The 18,444-nt window shown below is 30.6% G+C and overlaps 3 protein-coding genes across 3 annotated transcripts in view; 1 reads left to right on the top strand and 2 right to left on the bottom strand.

Annotated features, from left to right (window-relative positions):
* Nucleotides 1-18,444, bottom strand: part of LOC125813703 (cysteine proteinase inhibitor 6-like) — a 180,455-nt gene that overhangs the window by 48,506 nt on the left and 113,505 nt on the right. The window lies entirely within an intron of this gene.
* On the top strand, nucleotides 907-7,781 carry LOC125813708 (uncharacterized). Its single transcript, XM_049493162.1, has 6 exons — nucleotides 907-990; nucleotides 5,440-5,517; nucleotides 5,676-5,751; nucleotides 6,254-6,327; nucleotides 6,420-6,490; nucleotides 7,328-7,781. The coding sequence occupies exons 1-6, from the start codon at nucleotides 955-957 to the stop codon at nucleotides 7,368-7,370; spliced, it is 378 nt and encodes a 125-aa protein (XP_049349119.1). The 5' UTR covers nucleotides 907-954; the 3' UTR covers nucleotides 7,371-7,781.
* Nucleotides 12,330-13,114, bottom strand: LOC125813704 (putative gamma-glutamylcyclotransferase At3g02910). The gene has a single exon (XM_049493159.1). It carries the CDS (start codon nucleotides 12,956-12,958, stop codon nucleotides 12,356-12,358), a length of 603 nt encoding a protein of 200 aa, XP_049349116.1. The 5' UTR covers nucleotides 12,959-13,114; the 3' UTR covers nucleotides 12,330-12,355.

Below are 18,444 nucleotides of genomic sequence, written 5' to 3'. Positions count from 1 at the left end.
ATAGCCAAAATATTTATGTGATTTGGGACCATAATGATCCCCTGCATTGTGGACCATTACATATCACGAGTCAAAAATTTTGTAGTCCAATTTTCAAGAACTAGAAAAAAAATGTTCGACTAGTAATGTTATTATGATAAATATCACATTGATTAAAACTTTGAAGTTAAAAGATTATTCGATTTGAGAAAGGAATTTTAAAAATATAAAAAAGGATAAATTGAGGCAAAAAACTTCTAAATTTATCAATAATCATATTGTTTCTGCCTCACCCTTGTTGATGCTCGACTAATCAAAGTTATAAAACACTTTTATAGGTATCATTCGTGTCAAGACTCAGACTAATTTAAGGATAAAACGTTTTCTATCAAAAATTATTATAGGAGCTGAGGCTGACTCCCCCCATTCCTATCCATAAAGGACAGTTCTTTGCTAGACTATTTTGTTACTATCCAAACTGAAATAGGAAAATTAGGGATTGTAAATTGAGAAGAAAAAAAAAATTGAAATTGAATTTCTTTCTCTCTCTAAGAGCAGGCATTCACTATCTTTAGGATACTGTGTTCAGAGGTATAATTCTTGATCTTTCAACTCTTAGGAGCCCTAATTTGCCCTAGTCTTCCTATCAATTTGATTGAATTCTAGTAACAAAATTTAAGAGAGAATTATCATAAAGTTAATAACTTTAAGGAGGAAAAAAAAGTGAATTCTCCTCTTAATTGTGTGTCTCTGTCATCAGTTTGTCTGTTTCTCTTTTTTTTTTTCCTTCTTAGAGGCCTTCAAATTTCAACCATGTTTTTCATGGGGTGAAAATCTCAGATACTCAAAAAAGATAATTGAGGCATTTGCATTTTGTCCTCTTTTTTTATGTGAAAAATGTTTTGCAATATCTCCTGTTAGATGTCTATAAGCATTATACTGTAGTAGCAGTGAAGAACTAATTTTGGCAGCCATATGGAGGATGATAATAAAACCACCTACAAATACAAGGTAATCTTCTTCTTCAATTTCGTTTTCCTTTTTCTTTTTCATTTGTGTTTGATTCATATTTTTCTTTCTTGGGTTTTCTCTATTATTGAGCAAAATTTCTCTAGGTTCATAGTAGTTTGCACCAGTTCATTTTTCTAAGACCACAATCAAGAAATTGCTTCAGAATTATTTATTGTTAATAAAGTTGCAAACCCAAGTTGTTTAGGACTTGGTACTTGCTAATTTATTCAATTTAGGTCTATATAGGATTTGTAGCCTAATTGATATAAGAAAATGTTTTCCAGTTTCTAGTCAAAGTAGGTTTGATACTATTATAAATAGAGGGTGTTGCTAGCTATTTTCGTGTGTAGAGAATTGTAAAAGTTCATCCAGGGATGTATTGAGATTCATGAATAAGTAAATTATTTTCCATCATTTTAGAACTGATCCATTTCCTTCAGACCACTGCGGAAAAAGAAGCAACAAAATGCTTTAAACAAGAAACCAGTGTTCTCATTGGAGAAGGCTCTATATTTTTCAGTTTTAAGTTTTCTCTTTGTTGAATATTTTCGGGTTTGCTCTACTCATTTTATTACAATCTACCATTGGTGTTATATACAATGATCTTGTCAAGGAACTTGGAAAAAGGTTAATAACTCTCCCACATCCAGAGGTGGAGCTAGTAAGAGGAAAGGGGGTTCAATTGAATCCTGTTTGATGAAAAATTACACTGTGCAATAGGGTAAAACTGATTACTTTTTTTTTTTTTGGTTATATATAGTTGAACCCCCTGCCATATAAGAAAAATCTAATGTAGGTAAAGGGGGTTCAAAAGTTGTTTAAGTAGCAAGTTCAAATCTGAGTTTGTCACGACCCGAGAGCACCCCCAAGTCGTAACATGCGTATTCGACCTCTCGGAGGTCTCATACAAGCCCTTAGCATTCATCACATTAGCTATGAAAAATAGTGCGGAATTAAAAACTCTTTAAATAAAATCCCATAAGACTCAAAGGTCACTTTTAAAAACATCATTCAAAAGTACACAAGCGGAATACTAAGTCTCTTAGCCATCTTAGACATAAACGTGAAAACATACTAGGGACACGACCCTTTACAATCAAAAGAAGTCTATTAAGTCTATTACAAGAATCTTATCATAAAACTAAAATAGAAAAGTCTTGCCCTCGACATATGAGGACATACCACAAAATCTAGGAAGAACTTCAAATCCCAAGTTTACTACAAAACCCGCTCACTTGCCGGAACCTACACTTGTAGAAAATAGAGAAAATATGGAATTAGCACAATTAAGTACTAAGTATGATGACCATGCAAAAACATGCTAAAAAGGACATTTATTTGAAATATGTGCTTTCATGCCATTTTTGATAAAACCTTCATATCACAATTATAAGAGACACATTTCAAATCATCATCCACATATAAGACAATACCCACATAATAGACATACTCAACTAGTACCAATGTACAATACATGAATATAATTGACAAGTAAGCCTTTTCATCATTTCATGACCTCTATCTCAAGTTACCCAAAGCCACACTTATGTGAAACATAAAGTGACCGCCCATACAATCTCTTTATATACACCTAAGTGTTCCTAAGGGTTACCATAGATAAGGAATGTACCATTACAATATAACATACTAAATCAATGTTCACATATAAAACCATAGCCAACCGTATACATACCCAACATATATTCATATACAACTCATGCTTAACTTTAAAGGAACACATGTCATTTCATTACCATAGGACCTCTACCTAATATAACCTTAAGACACACTTGAGTAAGACAAGAAGTGACCGCCCATACAACCTCTTCAAGCACACTTAAGTGTTCCTCAAGATTACCTTAGATAAGGACATTTCCTTTACAACATAACATCAATAGACCAACATTCTTTAAGAAACCATTTTTGGAGACATTCAAGCACATAAGGGGACTTTCACATAATAGTCGTTAGACTTAGGGAACTCACTTTAGTATCTTCAAAGCCTACTCGTGCCATGTGTAGATAGCATCCCATACTACTACCTACACGTTGTAGAACCTATCCAATAACTAGAGTGCGCATCCCACATGATGGGAATAGGCATAACCGACATAGACCATACTAGCTAGGCATGGAATCCGGAGTCTACCCTACTCCGTGGAAGGTGTTCTACTTGCCAAAGGTAGAACTAGTAAGCAACCCATGTAGGCACATGGTTTAGGGGATGTCCAAGGATGTTCATTGTGCCCTAGTCTCATACTCAAGTAGGGCCACCATCCTAACCACATCCACTCGGTGCTAGCCTTGTTTCCCATAGAGTATTTTCATTCACATATGTACTAGAGAGGGTTCCTTTTCTAGTTCAACCAACTCATAGTACCTCTTCCCAAGAAAGGCCCCATTTCTTAGTTATGGCCAATCAAGGTTCATAAGGATAGCTCATTTGACTTTCTTAGATAAGGATTTTCATGCCGTTCCGGCTCCATCCATCTCTAAGTCTATCATCTCACTCAAGAAGGGAACTTCGCCCTAAGGCCCATCCTTCAAGGTTATACATTTACTTAGGAAAGCTAGACTTATGAAAGGGCACCATTTCTTAGTTTTGCCGATTCAAGTCTTGGCCTAGAATTCCTCTTTTAGCATTTATAGAAAAGGGCACCATTTCTTAGTTCTAGCCCACTTCATACATTCATGCATTCAAGACTTTAAGTAACAAGGAGGGACACTTTAGTCTACCAACCAAGTCACAACATTTTCATTCAAGGATACTTCATAATCCAACATCATTTCATATATATACATCATGAGAAAAATCATACTTTAAATCACAATGCTATTCACTTTACATAGGATCATCACAAGATCACATAAACTCATTCACATCATACATTCACCCATAAAGCTTCACATAAAACTTTACATATAGCTTCATATAGGACTTTACATATAGCCTCATTCATATATAATAATGTAACAATACAATAACACTTTCTACAAAATCACCTTATAACCATAAGAATACCTTCACATATTTACCTTCACATAGTACTATAACACTTCATAACTTGATAACACTTTAATTCAATAGATAATGCCTTCAAGGCCATATTCATAATACGATCCATAATTAAACACCTCCACCATAAGTGGATCAAACCAAGCAAGAACAATTATATCAATAATATGAGATTAAGCCAACTTACCATCCTCAACATTAATCAATAGATATAGAAAATCATAAACATCAACAATACAATCTATTCTAAGCATAAATTCATCAATACCCAATCATTATTAACAAACCCATTTCGTAAGTCAAATATAGAAATTTGTGAAATCAAGGGTTCATGAGATTTTTCACTTGAAAACATCAATTTAATATCAACAATATCACAATCCATCATTTAAAACCATTTAATGCAAGAACCCTTGAGTAGAGTAAGAAATAGAAGTTTTTCATAACTTTTGAGAATTTGAAAACCCTTTGAAATTGGTTCTAAAGCGAAAACTAGCTTTAGATAAAGAGCCACCATACCTTAGTATTGAGAAAACCCACGAAAATTTGATGCAAGAAACCTTCAATTCGAAACCCTAGCTCCAACTTGACCTTGGCCTTCAATGGTGTTCTTAAGAGAACCCTTCCTTTTTTTTTGAAGAATGAATTAAAACAACACCTTTTTAAAAGTTTTAATACCATATATAGAAATTAGAAATAATATAAAATATACCCACTTTTTAATTTAACTAAAATTAATATTTACGAAAATGCCCCTTAAATTTTCGGACGGACTCCTTGCCAACTGCCCAACTTTCAAAGGGCATAACTCGCTCATACGAACTCGGAATCGAGCAAACTCGGTGGCGTTGGAAAGATCGTTCCAAGGGCTTTCCAAACATAACTGGAAATACTCCTGGATCATCCTGATCTAGGAGTTATGACTGCTCAAAGTTGGCCAAAAACTCACTGATTTCCACACTTGGCCGAATTTCCAGATTTTGAACTTTTTTTTTCCAAAAGTGACTACTTCCAATTTATGCTTAAACTTTAAAAATTCATACGTTAGGCTCTAGTTTCACCTATCTATTTTTAGGGTCGCTACAGAGCTATGACATTCTAGTGTTTTCTGAATCCTATTATATAAATTTCTGGCTTTGCGCCTGCATTCTTACTCTTAACCAAAAAGGAAATGTATGGTAGTATTAATATGATAAGATTTCCTCTAAAGAATCATTGCCAGTTCTATTGCTGGCTAAGATTTGAGTAGCGTCAGGGTTTTCTTGTTCATCCTTAATATGACTGGCATATAGGAACTAACATATGTTTTCTGTCGTAATGAAATTATTTTCCTTCTAATACTTTCTTTTAGCTGTAAAGGATTATAGATTGTCATATGTTTTCCTAATTTTACTTGATGATCTTCTGATATATGTTATTTTGCTTGTTTTAAGGATTATTACAAGGTTCTTGAAGTAGAATATGATGCATCAGATGAGAAGATCAGATTAAACTATAGGAAACTTGCACTGGTTAGTCATCCATATTTCATCGAGCAGCACCTGCTACAGCTCCTTTATTTTTGAGTTCTCTCTATGTCTCGTCCTCTCTCTTTGTGCAAGCTCGCATTTATTTAAGGGAGCGTGTTCCTGACTGCAGTCATATCATTCACGTTGATTGAAATGCGCAGAAGTGGCATCCTGACAAACACAAGTGTAATGATGCAGCAACCACTAAATTTCAAGAGATTAATGAAGCTTATTCGGGTAGTTATTTTAATTTTGGGCATAATAACTTCATATATCCCCTTGCCACGTGATGCTGATTATTGCTACTTGTCCTGTATGATTTAGCTAGAACTTAATTTGATCTCTCGATATTTTTACCATTGACAGTTTGACACCATGTGATGTCTTATTTCACTTAAATGTTGGGAGAAAAAATGGTTTGTATGTTGTTTGCTTGAAGTAGCTTTATATGGAATGTATTGCCAACATCAAATTCTCCCTACAAATTTTTCATTGTCCATCAATCTTTATATTGAGTTCTGATCCTGAAATCTATCTGCGTTCTATTTCAAAATTAGAAACTCGCTAGTTTGGATGTCTACATCCTTTTCTTTATGCTTGTTGCACAATGTTTTTTTAAAATTTAGACAGAAACTATCCTGGACCCCTATGTGGAGCATAACAATGTATAGTTAATGGGAGATTATCCACCGCTTACATTATGCAGTCACTAATAGCTACCAATTTACATCCATTGCAGTGTTAAGTGATCCTGATAAGAGACTTGACTATGATCTAAATGGAAACTATGAGATAAATAATTATACCTTGCCAGTAAGGACCTCCACACTTCCATCATGTTAAATTCCTTTGTTTGAATTCTGATGCTTGACTCTGCATTCTGACTACTTGGTGTTCAAAAACAGGAATATCTAGCCAGATTCAAAGGGATGATTCTTACCTGTAATGGGCTTGGTATGAGTCAGGATTCAGTCTGGTGAGTGTTTAGTTCAGATTACTTAATTGAATTAATCAATTGGCTCTAAACAATCTGCTGACCCAGAAGGAAAAGAAACTTGGACAGATTTTTGAAGGACAGCACTTATTTATACTGTGATAATTTTGTTCTCTCCTTATAAAGAAGCAATATTACCATTTTCCTTGGGGGACTGGAGGAGGGGTATTTGATGAATTTCGTTAGTGTGAAATTTAGCAGTTCTCCTAATTTATTATCTTGTTATGCTGCTTTCCAATTTTCATTATGTGTTGAGGTGTTCCGGTATATCCTAAAATTCTCTGATAGATTTGGTGAAACTTCCGAGGGTGTAACAACTCACACACACATTTTCAGACAAATTCTTCCTCGTCTTCCTATGTATTTTTTTTAATGAATGGGAAGTGTTTATATACGTGAAACAGAGTTGTTAGCTCCGTGGAAAAGTCATCCATATAGATAGACTGCATTCTCTCCTTGGTGGTCTTTAGCATAGTAATAGCATTCCAAAATAGATACTTGAAACGAGTTATCCATGACGACTTCATCAAAAACTTAAGCATTTGACCGACTTCTGATGCTCTTTTGTTTGGATAAAAGTTGCTTACTTCTTGGATTTCCAAAAAGATAACTTGTGTGTTTGCTGCACCACATTTAGAAATATGAGATAATCGAGCAATGTTCTGCATATGTAATAAAACCTAAATTTAGTATTGATTTATGATGTAGCATATCAAACGGCAACTTTGCTGTTGACTTGTTAATCAATTAAAATGAATTGAGAATCGATTCCTTTAGTACTTTCATGTCTACACTCTTAACAGTGAATTAACCATGCAGGTCAGAGCAATTAACAGAATTTAACAAGTTGACGGACAAATGAAAGTTGGTGGTCATCTTTTTTCTCGTCTTCACATTCATCGTCTTTCCTATGGTACCCTCCTTACCCCTCCCAGATGTTAATGGTAGTAACCTTCTGTTATCAATGAGATTCATGTCCTAAACTTGAACATTCATCATCTCGCTCGAAGGTTATCCAGAGCAACCATGTTGTATGTTAACTGAACAGGATATCTGTACCAAATATGTCTATGCAACTCAGACAATTTTTACAGTGATCATGATTTTGGTCTTTACTGAGATCTCTTGTAAAATGTAGGTTCTGAAACAAGGTTGTATCAATTCACATGTAATATTGAAGATTGAATCTCACAGAAGTTGACATATTAACAAAAATTGATGTCAGAAGCTACTACTTTTTAGTATATAGAAAGTCTCATCTTTATTCTTCTTTCCTCAAGAGTCACAGATAAAATGCAGTCTTTAATAGTATATGTTACTTCTTCGAAAGGAGTTGTGTTAGCTTCAGTCACTCGAATTTTCGATTACCTCACCTCTAAGGTAAAGGCTGCGTACACTTTATACTTCTTAGATCCTACTTTGTGGAACTATATTGGGTATGTTGTTATTGATGTTGTACTTCTCATTAAATGAATGACATTTTCTTATGGAAATCTTAGCTATTTGTAGCAATATATTGAGAAATCTCAATGTTATTATTCGTCCATAGGTCAAATTGAATATGTAGTTATTGAAATAATTGTTGGAGACTCAAATAATGAATATGTAAGCATTGATAATTTGATAACATAACTTATAGACCTCTTCTAATGTCTCTCCCCCACCCCATCCCTAAACTCCCCACCCCCACCCCTAGCACCCCCCTTCACCATCTTCACGCTCATTTTTTTCTAAATTATATATAAATGTTTTTACGGTAATATTTTTTGTTTACTTACCATTTAATAAATAAATAACTTTATTTTTTGAAAAAACATTTTCCATCCTACCAAACGCATGTGTGATAGCTTAATATAATTTCAAACTTGATCTTACATCTTACCAACTATCTTAATTTTTCAAATTTCCATTCAGTTATGCTATAAACTATTACTCTGTCAAACTCAATATAATATTTTATTCAAACATTTGCTTTTAATTAAAATCAGCCGCCAAAGCCAATTTGCTTCTACTTTATTAGGATATACAGTAATGCTATTTTTGGAAGATAGCAGTTAGATTCAGATTTCCTCCATATCAAATAATCAAACTTATATTGCATGATAGAAGGTAGTAGATCAATAAAATAGTCGATGTGTGCACAAGAGCTGAGGTAGAAGTCTGGCAGATTGTCGTTATGAGTTTGATCGAATTCAGTAACTTTTGTTCAAATAGTTTATCTATTTATATCAAATTTTTCTATTAAATACGTACACATATTAAAGTTAAAACTCAAATTTCATATAACGCACAAGCTAGTCTGAACACAAAACTGATTCTTGTTACAAATTAGTGTACACATCAGCTTGGTAAATAGGACAAGAGATTCCAAAAATAGAGATAACGTACCGTACATATCCTTTGCTCTTTTATTAAGTTGCCATTTTACAGACATTGCTGACCAAACTTTTGAGTGTTTTATGCAATTTTATTACTTTAAGTTAGGATGACTTAATTAATGTCTAATTTACTAGCTTAAGTAACAAACTCCCCTCCCTTAGTATATTAACTTGGGCTACCCTTTTTTTTAATTATAAATTCGATAGTTGGTGAAAAAAAAAAAGTAGTTGCAAAATTTGACCCAATATTGTATTTACGATACATAGCGCTATAATTTTAAAAACGTAGCTGCATTTTGGATTTTGTAGCAAATACATAATAGACATACATATTAATACAATATGTTTTGGTACAACTATTTTGCGTGATTTCAACTAATACAATTGATATTTGTTTTAATACAACTTTTTTGCTAATACAATTGATACAATTCATTTGCTTGATATAATAATTATTGCTATATTTCGTAAATACAGAAATTAAAACTGTATTTCGTAATTAAGCTATAAATTATAGCTATTTATCATCTTTTGTTCTTTAATTACTTTATCCCTTTTACATTTTCAAGGCATCAACCTATAAAGGGATAAGTTGGGGTATTTAACAAATGAAAATAGTTCTTACTTCAAACATCGCTAGCAATATTGTCAATGATGATTCATATAATTAATCTCAATTTACTTTATAACAAGACATTATTATTGTTGTTGTTATTGTTCTTGATTGCGTGGATTGCACCCATGCATGACATCATTGTATTATTTTTTCTGTGTTTATTTTAATTTAAACCAAATTAAGTATTCTTTATTTTTTTTAATATTACTAACAATAACATATATATAGATACCAAAAATGTCATTATCAGTTAAGAGTCAAGCCTAAACTGAAAAGCATCTAACAAATATATTAATTTGACCTTTTGCAACAATTTAATTCTTCTTGAATCTGTTACACTGTGTGTGATGCAACACCATATAATTTGTCCCCTCTTGTGCACGCTAACATGTCATTATTCTGTTATTAGGCGAATCTAGCTTGTACTCTATAAATTCACGTCAATTTAATAAATTTTAGGTATGTTAAGAAATTTATTAGATATAATTGTGATTATTGAGATCGTTATAAGAATATAAATTTTATATTAGTCTGTGATATTAATGATTCTCAAACAAACTATGGCATATAAGTTTGTTTTTCGTGTGATATTTGCCACTTTTATTTGATAATATTGTTCTCGATTAGAGTATCAGTCTAATCATTCAATTAATAGTTTTGTAGCTATGACTTTGTCCCTTCTCCTTAAATAAAATCGAAACCAAGTGTTATATTAATTATGTCAAACATAGACTTAGAGGTTTTTATTAGGCAGGGGACAGAATAAAAGTCTCACTACTAATTTTTAATTTTAAGTAGGTAGCCGTGATTAAGAATAAATGTTATATTATAGATTTGCATCATCTCATAATGAGAATTAATTACACACTAATTATTTACTTAAAGAATAGTGATTGACTCACAAAAAAATAATCATTGTCAGTAAACAACAAAAATATATAAGGTTAAGGTAATGAAGGTTTAGCATTTTTGTATATTTGATTATTAATTGTCTCTTGAGAGGGTTTAAGAGTCACTCGAGTGTTAATTTCCCACATCAAATTAAGATACATCATCAATAATATATTTAGGTAATTCGATAAATTGGGTTTAAAAAAAAACTGATATATATATATATTGTCTTATTCTTACCTATAATGATAGAGAAGTTATTTTCGATAAATATCAATATAAGATACAAACATTAAAAAATGACAGATTTCAAACTTCAATAAAGAGAGTTAAAACTAGGTTTACAGAGCCAAATATAATGTAATGATTTGTTTTAATCATTCAACATTCGAAACTTACTTGAGTTACTCCTACTAATTTGGATTCAATACTAATTACTAGACTAATTTGAATTCAATACCAATTAACTTGACTAATTCGAATTCAATACTAATTTAACTTTGATAAATTTGGATTCAATATTTATTTGATCCTATTAATTTGAATTTAACCCCCGAGAAAGCTCACTAAAAGGTAAAAGCTCTCCACCACGTGTTTGATGACTTCTAATGAATCAATTATAGAACAAATATTTTCAGAATTTTTATTGTCTTTTTACGGTTTAGAATAAGTTTGCTATTTTTTTTTATTAGCTTGACACCTACTTTAAAATCATCGAAAAAGTACCATAAGAAGTTTGAGACATTCTAGCAGCACTATTTGGTTGTATAACAATGAATTATAGAAATTTGGACAGAGCAACATGATTAATTTCTGATTAATGGATAGATTTAATTCCAACATTGTGGACCTTAAATAGTGTATTAGATCCAATATTATTTGGAACTATTTTACCTTCTCATTCAAAGAAAGATTAAGTTATAGATAGATCATAAAATTTGACCGGATTATAAAATTATAATTTTTAAATATTTTCAAGTTCCTAAAAATGAGTATTTTCAAAACAATTTTACTTTCACTCACATTTAAAGTTATTTCAGCTTCTCATTCATAGAGATATTTATGGAACTAACATTTAGCCATAAATTTTGAAGATCTATCTATAAATAAATGTTTAACCATTAAATTTGACTAAATTTGGTCTTCAAATATTTTCACGTTCCAAAAAAACTAATCTGAAAAAACTCAGAAATTTCACAACTTTAAACTTTTTCCAAATAAAATACATATCTGAGCTAGAGGTGTGCAAAAATCAAACTGAAAAACTGTTATTGGGTCATTGCTATTAAGGTTATTGGGTTAATGGATTTTTAATGGTTTTATAAAAAAAATATATTGGGTTATGAATCGATATCAACTTTTAATATTGGGTAAATCGATAACTCATTAAAACGATAGTAAGTTACTACTATATCCTTCATAAATATTAAATATTAATAATTTAACATAACTAGACACTATATCAATATAACATGTTATTGTAGCCTTCATACTATATCTACTCTTATTGATGTAATTTCTCATTATATTTCTTGTTCCATTATATTAAAGCATTTAAAGTTGATTTGCTTGTATCACTGTATCGTGTCAAATTATTAGAGAAGTGAGAAATCATAGTATTTATTTTATGAGCATTTATCTTATTGATATGTTACATGAAACCGAATCAAACCGATAGAGGTATATAATTCCTAGCATAACACCAAATCCATATACATAAAAATTGTAGTTTCATATGCAGCAAATGTAGTCAATAATTACAAATCAGATCAAATCATTTGCTTTTGCAATTTTGCAGAAAGACAGAAAACAAATCTGTCAAACATTCAGCATCAACATCTATGATCTAATAATAACAAACTTATTTTCAGCATCAGATCATTAACACAAACATATTAACCCTTAATTAATCATAATTTCTTCCTAATTAATCATGAAACTTCAAAAATCAAACCCAAATTTTCAATGGTTAACAACATTGACTGGAAGAGGAGGAGAAGGAACAGGAAGATTTTTGTTGCAACAACAAGAATTAGGGTTAGAAGAAATGAAAATCCCAATTTGTTCCAAAAATGTTAAATGTTGTGGCCTATCTTTACGCTTCACATACCCTTTTGCCTCTTTCTCTGTATAACATCTGAAACCCTTCTCTCCGTTTCTCTTCCACAGCGCCTCCGCGTAGTTTCTGTGTGCATAATACGCTTCCACCTCCATTGTCTTCCCCGATTCTGATTCTGATTCTTCATCGGCCCGGATTTTGATTGGCAGCCTCTCGTAATGGGCCCGGGTAATTCCTTCTAATTCATCCATACGGATCAATCCGCGAGCGGAAACGGCGTAAAGCTCGCCGCGGACGTGTTCGCCGGAGCCGGGGAAATTGAGGAGGAAGGGAACACGGTAAGGACCGCAGACGAGGGGGAGACGATCGACGGTTTGGTAAACGCCGAGGAAAGAAGCATCGCCGGCGGCTATCATGTCTTGTAAGAGAACGTGATTTGAAAATCCTCTTTTGAGTGTTCCATAGGTGAAAATAATGGTGGGTTTCTCTGTACCTTCAGTCACCATTGTTACTAAAAGTTCAGAGAAATATCAAAAATTGAAAATTGAAAGCCAAAAAAAAAACAGAGGAAGAAGAAGATGAAGAGGAAATTGAGGAGAAGAGTTGTTTGGTTTTGGAGAATAAAAAGAGCAGAGGAAAGGGGCCCACTAAAAGTTAAAAAAAATAAAAAAAAATTAATTAATATGTGAAGATAATAAAAGAAAAAAATAAATGGGAACTATGAAATTTTGACCATCTATAGTGAGTAGTGACCACCACCATCCAATATTCATAAAAAAAGAAAAAAAAATTGGATGGTTGTGAGAGAAACAATGGGGAATTGAAAATTTTGAGGGTGGAGAAGAGTCCTAACAATATCAAATTCTACACCATCAATTATTTATTTATTTATCTACAATAATTTTATGTATTATTTATACTCCACGATTATTTTTTGGTTGTCATGGTTTTCTTTTTAAAAGTATTTTTCATCATATTTCTACATAGTTTTTGAATATATGAAATTTTATTTTAAAATATTGAGTTAATGTAATCTAATTTAACTTTGAAAATTAGTCAAATTGATGTCAAAAAACACAACATGACAATTAAAAAGGAATGGATGAAGTATTTCATATGTGATGCATGTGACGAGTGTTACTTGTTCAGTTTTATATAAGTTTAAATATTTATTTGTGTATATCCAAAATTTAAGGTCATAAATATCAAATAAAATTAAGTTAAAGTGCATATTTATATATTTTGACGCTTAAATATATGTAGCAAGTTTAGGCTTAAGTTTGTCATGATATTTACTTTAGATACTTGAATTAAATTTTGTTTTAATTGAACACACCTCAATTATTAATAAAGTATTTTAATTAGATACTTTTGATTCAAATTTTAAAGAACATATTAATTATATTTTCATTAAATAGTTAACTTAATCACATAAAATATGTCATTTTCGTAGTTATACCGTATCAATCTTACTGACCACTAAATCACATTCTTGAATACATAAATAAACCTTAAAACACACGAATTCAAATTTAACTCTTACCCCAAAGTATTTATTAATCATCGCACAATGTGATATACTAGGAGTTAACGAATAATAAAAAATATGATAAGGACCTAGTTTTTTTTTTTTTTTAAGATTGATTTTCCCTATGTGTTTTTGGACCTTGGAATTCGGAGATTTTTAATGGCTAAAATTCAGGTAAAATAGACAAATTATTCATGTTCACATCTTTAAATCTTAATTATTCATCTGATTTTACAGATTTTCAGGATCTTAATAAACAATTCGATTTAGGAAAAATCCAAGTAAGTTACAAAAGTTAACTTTTATTAAAATGTTTTTGTAGGTTTGAATTATCGCGCTTTTGATTCAGTCGATTTTGAAAAGACCAATTAATTTTGAATGCGAGTAGAATCAAACCCCTTATTACAACTTTACTGATTGATTCTTTAACTAGTTGATCGGACCTTCATTTACTCTTGTCTAACTTTTATTCCGATCAAATTTTATTTTAATTTTTGTGATATTTCGTTGAATATATTAAAATTTAAACTAATTAAAATGTGCATTTTTAATCTTTTTACATAAGAAATATATTATATTTAAATCATTTTAAAACTATACTCCCACGTGCAAAAATACATGATAAAATTACGTGTACTAGATCTTTATAGTTCAATCCTTCTACGAGACACGCACATAGCAAGGGCTTAGTATATCAACCTTCATTTTTTTTTCTAAAATATATTATAATAATACAAATTTAACATTTAAGTCCTAAATTGTTTTTAAAAGATGATTTAATTTGCACATATTAGTTATTCCTTTCTTTCACTTTTATTTGACTCATTTCGTTTTACGAGAATTAATTTGGCTAATTCTTAAAACTTAATTAAATTAGATTAAATTCAATATTTCAAATGTAGATGTTTAAAAACTATACTAAAATAATTATAACTTGATTTTTTCATATTAATATGTTGAAAATATATTTTATAATATTATTCAAAGATCGTGTAATTTGACTAATGAGAAACTTAACATGACAAGTAAAACTAAATAGAAGGTAGTAATTAATTGTTAAATCAAATATTACATAGATCAAAATAAAATTTATGTCCCTTCGATAATATCCAATAAAACCAACAATATTTGTTAAAGTTTGATTAAATACCCCATCATTAGAGGTAAGCGCTCGATTCGCAAACTTAATTCTCCCTCTCCCATATAATCATAAGTACAATTTTGTAAATAGTACTTTATTAAAGAAAAAGACAAATATAAAAAAAAAAAAATTGAACTTTGAAAAGTTAAATTACTTTGACCGATGAAAAAAATCATAAAAATTCACTTAGTGAAAGATAGAGAGAATATTTTAAAAATCAATTTTAATAACTCGATAATTAAAATGATAAAAATAGATATTAAACTTACTATTTAATTTAGCATGATAATTTTCAATTCGATTTTGCCCGCTACATCCACCCACTACCTACCATATGTAAAGTTGGAAGATTTGCTTTTTTGAAACATGTGCTCAGCACATTATTATTTTATAAAGAACGCATCTTGTGAGGGGCAGCTGTCCAAGAATGGGCAAAAAAAAAATCATTGTGTCAGTCATATTTTGGTTATTCATACTCGCACGGCTTTTGTACTTTTAGTAGTACCTCACCTATTCTTTTGCCTCTTTTTACTTTTTCCCCTGCCTTTTTTCAACTTCTCGTATTGAAAATTCGATACAAATTATTAGTTTCATTTTCAAATTATTGAAAGTCTTAAAATTATTTTTATATTTGATTAACTTAGATATTCTCTCAATCTACCACATGACATAGTAAGTAATCGACTCTTTCAAACTCTTAAAGGAGCATAGGTCTCTTAATAAAAAAATGAAATAAGTGTTGAAAACATTTTTAAACTTAGCGAGAATTTAATGGTATATTTCACTTATAAGATCAAGGGTGTATTTAATTTCAGTTAGTCAAGTAAGGCTGTCAATAGTTCAGGGATGAAACTAATAATTCACGCCGAGCTTATGAGTGTTTTCAATACTTAGCTCATATTTAATTCTTAAAATTAAATTAAGTATAATATTATTTTTTTAAAGTGGAATAATTAATTTAATTCGCGTATTTGTGGAGGATAATAATTTTAAAATATTTTATAAAATTATTTATTAAAGATTAGTATTATTTAGTTCCTAAATTATTTTATTCAAAGATTTTAATATAAATAATTTCATAAAATATTTCAACTGCATTATCTATCCATCTCCCCTTGCTAATTTTTTTCTGTCACCCACCATTATTGCTTTTCAAACCTCAAAAGTGTGTGAAAAGATAGTGAGCTTATCAAATTGGACAACTCAATATATTCCTTCTTTGCTTTTTTTTTTTTTTTACTTTTATTTATTTATTTTACTCCCGTCACTTTAAATTTTGCTTCCATAGTATCTGAATTTGTGAGAGAATACACACTTATTAGGAAAAATATTTAAGGATATATTTTAAATCATATTTTTCACTACTGTCATTTGTAAAATCATAAAGGTAACTATATAAGTAATGCAATTTGTCTACTACAAAATATCAAACTTCATTAAAAGAAAAGACAAATATGAAAAAAAAATTCAAACGTTCATATTGAACTTTGAACAATTCAATTATTTGAACAACAATTTTTTAAAAAAAAATTTAATTAATATGAAACCAAGGGAGTAATCAATATGAATATTTTAGTATAAATAACTAACACTAAAACTAAATTAGGAAAAAAGTTTATTTTTAAAATATATTAAGAAGTGATAAATAAATAAAAGTGAGCGGAAGGAGTAGCTTTCTAAAATTAAGCAAAACAGTTACACTAAAGATTGGTGTCTCATATTGATACTTGTACCAATATTTACGTTTTAGATTAAAAAATAATAATATATTTTTCTCTTTTTTAAACTATGTATTTAAAACTATATATTCAGTTAAATAGGAGCAAATGAAAAGATATGAAGCGAGTCCTATTTAAATATTAATAATATAAAAGATTAAATCGTACAAGTAGATTTTGGAGATCCCCTTACTACTACAATCTATAAAGATAATTGATACACTAAGGGGTCGTTTGGTTTGAATTTAAGTTATGATGAGATTAATTATGATAGATTAGTTATGATGAAATTATTTTTTATTGAGTGTTTGATTTGTTGTATTCAAAATAATAAATTTTAAGAACAATTTATTTGTTTACAAAAATGTCCTCCATGAATGTAAAAAGTGATATAACAAAGGAAAAATTGTATATAATAGCAAACTATTAATTCAAATTAAATGCTATAAATATAGTTTGATTTAATTGTACCCCATAGCAAACTATTGTTATTTAACCTTTCTCCTGGTGAATCTCGCTCGCCACTCTCGTTCTCTCCCTCGCCTCTCTCATTTTTTATACAAACGCAAGTGTATAAAGTGCGTTTGTGTTTGTATAAAGCGAGAGAAAATTGTATATATACATATATTTTTGTTCCCCTCTCCCAGATCTCGCTCTCTCACTCGCCTCTCTCACTTTATACAAAAACCGCAAATTGTATAAAATGCGTTTGTGTTTATATAAAGCGAGAGAAAATTGTATATATACATAAATTTTCGTTCCTCTCTCTCCCCTCTCCTAGATCTCGCTCGCCACTCTCCCAGATCTCGCTCTCTCACTTCCCTCTCACTTTATACAAAAACGCAAATGTATAAAATGCGTGAAAATTGTATATATACATATATTTTCGTTCTCCTCTCTCCCCTCTCCTAGATCTCACTCGTCACTCTCCCAGATCTCACTCGCCACTTTCCCAGATCTCGCTCGCTCAGTCGCCTCTCTCACTTTATACAATTGATCTTTTTGTATATGTATACCAAAACATATTATACAACTGCTTTCTTTTGTATAGGTATAGCGAAATATACATATTTATGTTTGCTATGGAACGCAATTATGCAAAGTTTGTTATAACATACAAATATGAATTTTGTGTTTGCTATATGTGAAAGTTGCTATATAACAAAAGGTTGAAAGAGACATTTTTGTCATTTACTTATTTTATCCCGAAATAAGTTGTCACGGAATTACTATACCACCTAAGGGGAGAGATAACTTATCCCGATATTAATTATTAATCCCGGGACAAGTTATCCCAAACTTGCCAACCAAACAACAAATTAAGTGTAACTATAATTTAATCCCAGGATTATTTGGTATTATCCTTCACACCAAACAACCCCTAAAGCTTTGATAGAAAGTATGAGATTATATCTCAAAAGGTCACTCAATTTTGAGAATTTTTCTAGCAAAGTCATTAAACTTTGTTTGAGAAAATGGCCAAAAATCCCCTAATCTATATCCGAATTTTCAACTATACACTTTAACTTTGCGGGAGTCCTATCACTCACTGACTGTTTAAAATTGAAATAATTACACCCTTAAAAAGCCACAACCACATCTATC

The sequence above is a fragment of the Solanum verrucosum genome, unplaced genomic scaffold (genome assembly GCF_900185275.1).
Source record: "Solanum verrucosum unplaced genomic scaffold, falcon-dt-bn FXZP01000205.1, whole genome shotgun sequence".
NCBI classification, from domain to species: domain Eukaryota; kingdom Viridiplantae; phylum Streptophyta; class Magnoliopsida; order Solanales; family Solanaceae; genus Solanum; species Solanum verrucosum.
The sequence above is the reverse complement of the archived record's forward strand: the minus strand, read 5'-3'. Positions and strand labels throughout refer to the sequence as shown.

Bases quoted from the DNA above. Each gene is read 5' to 3' on its own strand.
- LOC125813708 (XM_049493162.1), top strand. From the start codon at position 955: ATGGAGGATGATAATAAAACCACCTACAAATACAAG. The intron at 5,752-6,253 runs GTAGTTATTTTA...CATCCATTGCAG, and splicing joins GATTAATGAAGCTTATTCGG to TGTTAAGTGATCCTGATAAG. The intron at 6,328-6,419 runs GTAAGGACCTCC...GTTCAAAAACAG, and splicing joins TAAATAATTATACCTTGCCA to GAATATCTAGCCAGATTCAA.
- LOC125813704 (XM_049493159.1), bottom strand. From the start codon at position 12,958: ATGGTGACTGAAGGTACAGAGAAACCCACCATTATTTTCACCTATGGA.